Source organism: Chiloscyllium plagiosum, unplaced genomic scaffold, assembly GCF_037043375.1.
Source record: "Chiloscyllium plagiosum isolate Xiang-an unplaced genomic scaffold, Cpla_swu_hap1 HiC_scaffold_39, whole genome shotgun sequence".
NCBI lineage: Eukaryota > Metazoa > Chordata > Chondrichthyes > Orectolobiformes > Hemiscylliidae > Chiloscyllium > Chiloscyllium plagiosum.
In genome coordinates this window covers 55,483,724-55,493,161 of record NW_028270177.1, presented here as the reverse complement: position 1 = coordinate 55,493,161, position 9,438 = coordinate 55,483,724, and the positions used below count along the sequence as shown (strand labels likewise).

The 9,438-nt window shown below is 45.8% G+C and overlaps 1 protein-coding gene across 1 annotated transcript; it reads left to right on the top strand.

Moving 5' to 3' along the window:
• The first annotated feature begins 1,569 nt into the window (after positions 1-1,569).
• Positions 1,570-6,634, top strand: LOC148138703 (uncharacterized). The gene is made up of 3 exons (XM_087981351.1): positions 1,570-1,644; positions 4,851-4,978; positions 5,986-6,634. Exons 2-3 carry the CDS (start codon positions 4,881-4,883, stop codon positions 6,632-6,634), a joined length of 747 nt encoding a protein of 248 aa, XP_087837477.1. The 5' UTR covers positions 1,570-1,644; positions 4,851-4,880.
• Positions 6,635-9,438: the final 2,804 nt, after the last annotated feature.

The window sequence follows — 9,438 nt, the reverse complement described above, 5'->3', positions numbered from 1 at the left end:
TTGATGCCATGTTCCTAAGCTCCCTACAATCCAGGTCCTGCACCCTAAAGCTAAAGTCTGGGTTCCCATGCCCCTGCAGAGTTAGTTTAAACCTCCCCCAAGAGCACTAGCAAACCTCCACCAAGGATACTGGTGCCCCTCAGGTTCAGGTGCAGACCATCCTGTTGATAGAGGTCCCACCTTCCCCAGAAAGAACCCCAGTTATCCAAATACCGGAATCCCTCCCTCCTGTACCATTCCTGTAGCCATGCATTTAACTGTTCTCTCTCCCTATTCCTCGACTCTCTATCACGTGGCACGGTTAACTAACCAGAGACAACAACTCTGTTCGTTCTAACTTTGAGCTTCCAACCTAGCTCCCTGAAAGCCTACCTAACATCCTCAGTGCTCCTCCTACCTATGTCATTGGTGCCAATGTGGACCACGACTTCGGGCTGCTCCCCCTCCCCCTTAAGGACCCGGAAAACACGATCAGAGACATCACGTACCCTTGCACCTGGGAGGCAACATACCAAACGTGAGTCTCTCTCGTTCCCACAAAACCGCCTATCTGTGCCCCGAACTGTTGAGTCCCCAATTACTATTGCTCTGCTCTTCTCCACCCTTCCCTTCTGAGTAACGGGGACAGGCTCCGAGCCAGAGGCCTGAGCCCCGTTACTTACCCCTGGTAAGTCGTCCCCCCCACAAGTGTCCAAAACGGTATACCTGTTTTTGAGGGGAACGGCCGCATGGGGTTCCTGCACTGGCTGCTTCCTCCCAGTCCCCCTCACTGTCACCCATCTCTCTGCCATATTTGGAGTTACTACTTCCCTAAAGCTCCGATCTATGACCCCCTCTGCCTCCCGAATGATCCTAAGTTCATCCAACTCCAGCTCCAGTTCCCTAACACGGACTTGGAGGAGCTGGAGATGGGTGCACTTCCTGCAAGTGTAATCAGCAGGGACGTCCATGGCATCCCTCACCTCTAACATGTTGCAAGAGGAACATTGCACTGCCTTCACTGCCATCCCTCTGAAAGTAACCTTTTATTAAAAAAAACTGGGTCTAAAGAATACAACAAGCAAAATGCAGCACTTACCTACTTACCACAACGGGTCTTATTATTTAGGTTAGAGGAGGAGGGCGGGCGGTAGACACTACCTCTGTAGTGCCTCGGGTTCTTCTCCTGCGCGCTTTTAAAGGGAACAAAAACCTACCCGGCTGCCCCTCTGGTCTTCGTCACTTCCCCCTGCTGCTCCTGCTCTTTCTGTAAAAAGAGAAAAAATCACCGCTGCCCGCTACCGGTAAGTAATTTTAAAACAAACTGTCTTACCTTAGCTGCTGCTCGCACTCAAAGTGACCGTTGGCGTCGAAGGGTGAGTATTTATACTCACTGCTTTTCTTCCCGGCTGCCCCTCTGGTCTTCGTCACTTCCCCCTGCTGCTCCCGCTCTTTCTGGAAAGAAAGAAAAAAACACCGCTGCCCGCTACCGGTAAGCAATTTTATAAAAAACTGTCTTACCTTAGCTGCTGCTCGCACTCAAAGTGAAGACAAGGAGAGGCATGGAGAGTCGATAGCCAGAGACTATTCCCTAGGCAGGATTGACTGGCACGAGGGGTCATAGTCTTAAGGTGTTAGGAGGAAAGTATATCGGAGATGTCAGAGGTCGGTTCTTTCTGCAGAGAGTTGTGAATGCATGGAATGCGTTGCCAGCGGTGGTGGTGAAAGCAGAGTCATTAGGGACATTTAGGAGGCTGTTGGACATGCACATTGAGGGGTGCGTAGGTTAGGGTTATTTTGTGTTAGATGAGGATTAATACACAGCACAACATCGTGGGCTGAAGGGCCTGTTCTGTGCTGTACTTTTCTATGTTCTATGTTCTACTTCTGTTCATGAATGACCAGTTCATCTATCTCCTCATTGTTACGAGGGTATCGTGTCTGTTCTATTGTTGAGAAGCTTAGTGAAATTATGTCTCTGAGAAAAAGAGCAAAAATATCATCTTTATTTCTTTGTTATTTACTTTGTCCCAATTGCAGTTTTTCTTCTGCTGCCAATCGAGGGCACATATTTGACTTTCCTGATCACAGTTTGCTTTACCTGCAGAAAGCTGTTGCAAACACATTTGTATCTCTCACTAGTTTAATTTCATGGTGTTTTCTCTCACAATGCATCATTTTGTTAGCCCCTCCCCTTATTGACTTAGAAACTGTTCTGAGTCTCCAGGCACGGGGTTTAACGTCAGCTTTATATATATTTTATACATTTAGTACTTTACCACTGCACCAGAAAACGCTCCCCACCACCCACCATCAGCTTTGTGCACCTCTTCCTATAATTAACAACATCCTTTACCTTCCCCTGGATTCCATGATTAGATCTTTTTAGGCTTTTGCTGATGTTTGCAACTCAAATTTGTTATAAATGATGAAATCATTAAAATCTTTGATTTAAATGGAAGCTAACCAGACTACGGAGTATACAGATTGTCGCATTATCAGGAACAGTGGGGAGGTATTGCTTCACTGTCAGGTTGTCCACTTGCCAGATGTCAGCTGGCTTGTGCCTTTGAGTATAGTGTACAGTATCGCTTATGCTTCCAGTGGAGAGATCAGCATAAGACTATTTCGTCAGATGAAGTACTTGCCTTCTGACACAGACATGATCATTTCCATTGAATGTTTGGACGATGAATAAACGTATCTCTTTCGGGGGGTCTGGAACCAGGTATCAGGTTATAGAAATCGAGTGTTTCAGAAGGAAAGGAATATACAACTGGAATCGAAACTATCTTCTGCATTTTGCGTTCAATCCCTGTTGACGCAAGAGGTGGCTGGATGTTTGTTGTTCATCTGGCCTCGATGGTTGTTTTGCAATATGTAAGCATCTGGCCAAATCAAAAGAAGGAGTGGGCCAACAGGGACAGTGACATTAATTGAGGACTCAAGGGCAGAGTCATTAACTCGTGCAGAGAAGCGGTGGTTCAGGTTGGTGAATCTTTTCTGTCTCTCTCTCTGTCTGTCTCCATTTGATACAATCTCCCTCACCCTTTCTCTCTCTTCTCTGTGTTGCTCTGTCATTCTCACTATCTCGCTCTCTCACACGCTGACTCTCTCTCTTGTTCTTTCACTCTTTATATCACTCAGTCTGTCTATCTGTCTCTGTCATTATCACTCTGTCTCTCAATCTGCCTTGTTCTCTGTGTTTTGTCTCTCTCATTTTCTCTCCCTCTGTGTCTCTCTGTCTTGCTGTCTCTCACTGTCTTTCTTTCCTAGCTTTGTCTCTAATGCTGTCTCTCTCACTCTCTCTTACACTATCTTTCTCTCTATCACTGACTCTCAGACATTCCCACTGCCTCTGCCAGTCTCTCTCTCTCTCTCTCTCTCTCTCCCACTTTTTCTCTCTCTCCTTCCTGCTTTTTTTTAACTTCTCTGACTCTGTCTCTATCCGTGTCTCTCTGTCACTGTCTCCCTCTCTGCATATCTCTCTCTCTCTCTCTGTATCTCTCTTTCTTTCTCTCTTTTACTGTCTCTTTCTGTCTTGCTACCTCTACCAACCTCTCACTATCTGTATCTCTTTCCCTTTCTCTCCCCCACCTTTCTCTCTTTCACTGTCGCTCCCTGTACCCCACTGTGTCTCCCTCTATGACTGTCTTTCTCCAGGTTCCTGTCTCTGCGATTCTCTATCTGTGTCTTTCTCTGTCTCACTTTCTCTCTCACTAACTCACTGACTCATTCATTCATTCTTTCTCTCTCTATCTCTTTCTTTCACTACTCTCTTCCCCAAAACTATTCCTCAATTTTTCTCAATCTCTCTCTCTCTGGCTCACTCACACTGTCTGTTCCTCTCTCCTGCTGTCTCTCTCTCTCGCCCTCTCTCTCTCTCTCTCTCTCTCTCTCTCTCTCTCTCTCTCTCTCACTGTCTCTCTTTCTCCCTGGCTGTCTCTCTTTCTCTCTCTCCCACTGGATGTCGCACCCTCCCTCTATTGCTGTCCTTTCCTCTCTTTCTAGCTGTCCGTCCCTCTCTCTCGCTTTCCATCTCTTTTTCTCTCTTGCTCTCTTGCACTTGCTCTGTCTCCCGCTGTCTCTCTTTCTATATGTCCGTTTCACTGTTTCTCTATCTCTACCTCCCTCCCTCTCTCTCTCTTACACTGTCTCCCCTGTCTTGCTGTCTTCCCCTCTCTCTCTCGCTGTATCCCCCTCTCTCTCGCTGTCTCCCCCTCTCCCTTCTCCCTTGTCTCTCTGTCACGCACTCTCTCTCGCTGTCCCCTTCTCTCTCACTTGCTGTCCCACGCTCTCTCTCGCTCATCTTCCAGCGCGTTCACTCCCGCTGTTCCGTGCTCTCTCTGGCTCGCTGTCCTGCACTCTCCCTTGCTTGCTGTCCCATGTGCTCTCTTGCTCGATGTCCTGCACTCATTCTCGCTGTCCCACTTCTCTCTTTTTCACTGTCCCACGCTCCGTCTCGCTCAGTGTCCAGCTCTGTCTCTCTCTTTCACGGTCCCGCGCTGTCCCTCTCTATCTCTGTCCCGCGCACCCTCTCGCTCACTGTCCCGCGCTCTCTCTTGCTCACTGTCCAGCGCTGTCCCTCCACATCTCCTACACCCACCCCTCTTCCAGGTGTAATAGTGTATGGGTTAGCTATACCCTAAATCTCCGAGAATAAACTCCAATCTTCACTGTAAATCGTACCCATGGGAGATAACCAGAACATCTGTTGAATAACTGGGCAAGAACCACCTACGACGAAAGACAGACATTTTCTGTTTGCTGACATGTGTGTCCCTGCATATCTTTCACGCTCTTGCCAATGTCGTATGAATTGAACAAGTTTTTTTCCATCCTTTTCAGATTTTTTTGTATTTTCCCTACAGTACGGTTAAAGGGTGCAGACAAATCTCAAAATGCGGACACTCTGCCTGTTCCTGTTGGTCCTGCTCACAATCCCCATGTCAGATGCGGCTGTACTGGATAACCGTGCCTTGAGTGTCATTGTCAATCAGTAAGTGTCAGTGAAATAGATCTTACCTGACCATCTCTGTAAGCTGGGGGCTGTGCTCAATCTGAGGTCAAATCAGAGCCTGGTTGCCTGGAGCAGGCTGGTAATAAATGGCAAGGACACGGCAAGTATAGGGAGTGCTCTGTATCTGTGGGAAAAAAAGTCTGAACCTATTAACCAGGACTCTCATTACTCCCAGAGGGAGGGACTTCCAGGGAAACTATTACCAGATTTCCCGGGGTCATATCTCGAAGAGTGAAATCGATAGCACCCGCTGACCCCGAATTAAAGGAGAGAGTGAAATACACGGGAGTGAGCTTTGAAGAGAAAGTCCAAATTCCACACACAAGCAATATTTTACTGTTTACTGAATCATCTCATTCACCTCTCAGTTTCCCTTTGTCTCCCTCTGCCTCCTTTGCTATTATTCCTATTTCCTGTCAGTCTGCAAGTCTTTTATTCTGTTTGTCTCTGAATGCCCCAAACATTTTTCTGGTTAACAATTCTTCCAGGACTCTCCCGACATCCAGTTCCCACTGATTGCACCTTCAGCTCTCATTCTCTCTCTCTCTTTCTCTCTCCCCGTCGCTATTTATTTCTAACCATCCCGTGTATCATGCGGCATCAAGTAGTGCATCAGTCAAAGTAACTTAAAATGAATTTAGAGCGAGCTATCAAGAAGGCTTGTGGCATTCTCTGATTCATTGCAGGAGGATTTGTACAAAAATAAGTAACATTGTTCTGCTCTCTGGCAATCATCCTGATTCTCTCTTTAAACCTCTCACTGATCCCAGAATTTACTACAACAATGGGATAGGGATACAAAGTAAATCAACATTGACCTTCCCATGCAAGAACTTGAAATGTGAATTGCAGGGTTTCACGTTTTCTTTAATATGATGGGCATGGCTTCAAGTATCTCATCTCAAACTGTGCCTACTGACACTGCAAAGAGAATGTCTTACCCAAAGTCTGTTCCTTGACTCACACCCTGACTTTACCTCTTTCAGTTTCCGCAAAGAAGCTGGGCACCAGGTGACCGATTATGGGAGGCATCACTTCGCCTTCCTGGTGGCTTTACCTGCTTCCCAGTGCAACAGACCTGTAGACTTGAACCTCAACAGATCAAGACATCCTTTCATTAACGACGATGTGAACATTTTCCTGAACTCCCTACGTGGAAATTACCTCACTGTCTTCCCGAACAGCGGCAGTCGTTGCCCAGAAAGTAATTTGCTGAACCCCGCCGAGATCAACGGAAACAGCACCGCAGCTCAGCTTTTCCAAACTCTCCTGAATAACACAACCCAGCACAATAACCAGCCAGTGGGCTGTATCATTCTCTACACCACCTACAGCCCATGTCTAGATCACTGTTCCAGTAAAACGGGGAATTGTGAGATCATCCCTGCCTTGCAAATTTCCCCATTTCGGGATATATGGACTGAACCAGACATTCACAAGTATTTTGTCTTCAGTAAAATATTTGCACATGATGCAGATCAGAGCCGACACCAGGAAATCCGGGAAAAGCTGGCTGCAGTGGAGAATACCGGGTTTCATGTCAGAAAGTGTCATGGAAAAGAACTATTCATATGTAGAGAATGCTCCACACCAGAATACTGCATTGAACAGGCTCCAAGAATTGATTTAACATAATAAGGGATCTGAGAATTTCTGTAAAGGGGTGCGGTGCCTGTTCAAATGCATCTATCACATTTCAAATCAGTATAATAATCTGAATTTACAAACTTACACTGAAATCCTTTCTGCTTGTCATTCAATGAATCACACCAGATGTGATCAGAGATAAAAAGTCAAATATCCACTCAATAAATTAATGAAATCCTCACAGTCAAAATCAATTGCATTCACAATGTCTTTTTTCCTGTCCAGCAACACATCTGCAAATGCAACCCAATCCTGGCCCCAGGTTTTCAGTGTCAGTCTTATTCTAAGTAGTCTTATTCCTGATGAAGGGCTCCTGCCCGAAACGTCCATTTTCCTGCTCCTTGGATGCTGCCTGACCTGCTGTGCTTTTCCAGCACCACTCGAATCTTGATTCGAATCTCCAGTATCTGAAGTCCTCATTTTCGCCTTATTGAAACCCTGCTGATCACTGCAGAGAGAGATGCTTGACAACAATACTTGAAACGGTTCAGAATCCATTTCCCAACGTGTTGCCAGGGTTACGGGGTTTGATCGATAGGGAGAGGCTGAATAGACTGTACTCCATGCGATCTAACCATGCGAGCCAGCCTACCATGAGGAACCCTGTGGAACTCCTTACGGAAATTCATCTGGTGCCCATCCATCTATCCATTAAAATACATTTGAATGGGTATATGGATATGAAGGGTTTTAACGAATATTGGCCAAATGCTGGAAATGGGGCTAGATTTATTTAGGATACCTGCTCGGCTGTTTCAATGCTGTATATCTCTATAACTCTCTGACTGTGACTCTAATACGAAGGTTATACAGTAACATTCAAACCCAGTGGTGGAGTTGGATGTGAAATACTTGCACTGAAGCTGGTGTCCTTCTTCAAGTCCCCCTTTATTTCCACATTAGGAGCCCTTCCCTTTGTCACTGTCTCATTCAGAGACCACATCTCTGACACTGACACTTCTTATCTGTCAGCCAGATAAACAGCCCAATCAGGGAACTCATATTCTATGAGATCCAGCTGGCTGTCCTGGTCTCAACGGCTGCAGTATGTCCCCTGGAAATAAAGCACACACTAAAGAGAAACTGTTACATAACCGCGGCAAAGGAAGGGATAGAGCCATGCTGGGGAGGGAAAGGGAGCTACACATTTGGGGTGACACAGAGAGTGGAAAAAATCGAATGGGAAGGATACCAGTAAAGAATGAGTAAAACAGATTTAATCGCCTGAATGAAGCATTACATTTACCAAATTGTTTAAGAGATTGGGTGCAGCATGTCTTCAGTTTCCCTTTAATCGAACTGCAGTTTTTGCATCATTTCCAAATGTTCTCTCTCAAATGTTGTTCTGTTGGAATGGTTTGACAGCAGAAATATCATTTCTTTGCACAGATGTATTCAGTGAAATGAGTCGCATGTATAACTACACGTGATATTTCTGCTTTGGATTTATGCATATAAAATAAAGTTAATTCCACCATTGGACAGAAATCTGCTTGTAGATGTATGATTTCTGTTTCGTGAAGAAATATGAACGAGCTGGAGAAGTAATGGCAGTGCCCATGGTGGGGATTGTCCAACATTGCAGTTGGAAGATGGGGTCATGGAGAGGGTTGGGGTTCACAGGAACTATTCAGGAGGGAAAGGGAGAGACAGGTGGTGGACATTGTAGCACCAAGGCAGTGAGGAGAATGACATGCGGCCTGGAGGGAATTCTGCTTCTTTGTCAAAGGCAGGGGCTAAATAGAAAAGGACACAAAGGTGTGACTCACAGGAAGTAAGGATCAGGCTAGGCTGACTGTGAAACAGGCAACAGACACTGGTAGGAGGGTGAACAATACGGGGTCGCTGTGAACATTTTTGCCAGTCAAGATATAGATACTGGGCCAAACATCAACTAAGCCTGGAGGACCGTTACCTCAGTGAACGATGCTCTTTGGTCTGCCTGAAACTTGTTGTTCTTCCAGAGCGAGGAGTTGACCCTGACTGAGTGTTGCAGACTGACACATTTCAAGGTCCAGTACTACGTGCTGAGGGATGGACTAGAACTTGGGGCAGCTGCTGCCACGATGCAGTGGGGAAGACCACTATCTCAGGTCTTCCTGCTGAAGGGAAATGGGGGTTGGCTCAGTTATCAGACCCTCCCAGTGATTCCCGTAGGTATAATTTTGTGCGTGTAAGAGAGCGGTTTTGGTTCAAGTCATTTCCAATGTTTTGTTTGTTTACTTGAACAGAATATTCTTTATTGCAATATCCTTTATTGTCACATGACATGCAACTGTAAAGGGCCAAACTGCATTTGTGACTATATGTATACAGAAACATATTTCTGATGAATTAAAATATAATTTTGAAATTTTAAGAAAAGCCATGCTCAGTGTTACACTGTTCACAATCGCCATGTAGTAACTGGGTGGTGTGCAGATGAGGCTAGACTCTCAATGAGACGGTTTACAGTCACCATATTGTAACTGGGTGATGCATTAATGAGGCTAATTTCACTGAGAGACTGTTTAACACTGATATTATACTGACTGTGTAAATGAGGCCACACTCAGTGTGAGACTGTCTGCAGGCACTGTGCAGATACTGGGAGTTGTGCAGTTCAGGTCAGAATCACCGTGAGATTCTTTAACGTCAGCGTATAGATACTGGGACGTGTGTAGATCAGGTCAGATTCACTGTGAGACTCTTTACAGTCATTATACAGTTGCTGGGAGCTGTGCGCATCAGGCCAGACTCTTTACAGTCAGTGTTTAGTTACTGGGAGCTGTGCAGATCAGCGCAGAATTACT

Coding starts and splice junctions, on each gene's coding strand:
- LOC148138703 (XM_087981351.1), top strand. CDS start 4,881: ATGCGGACACTCTGCCTGTTCCTGTTGGTCCTGCTCACAATCCCCATG. Junction 4,979..5,985: donor TTGAGTGTCATTGTCAATCA/GTAAGTGTCAGT, acceptor TACCTCTTTCAG/TTTCCGCAAAGAAGCTGGGC.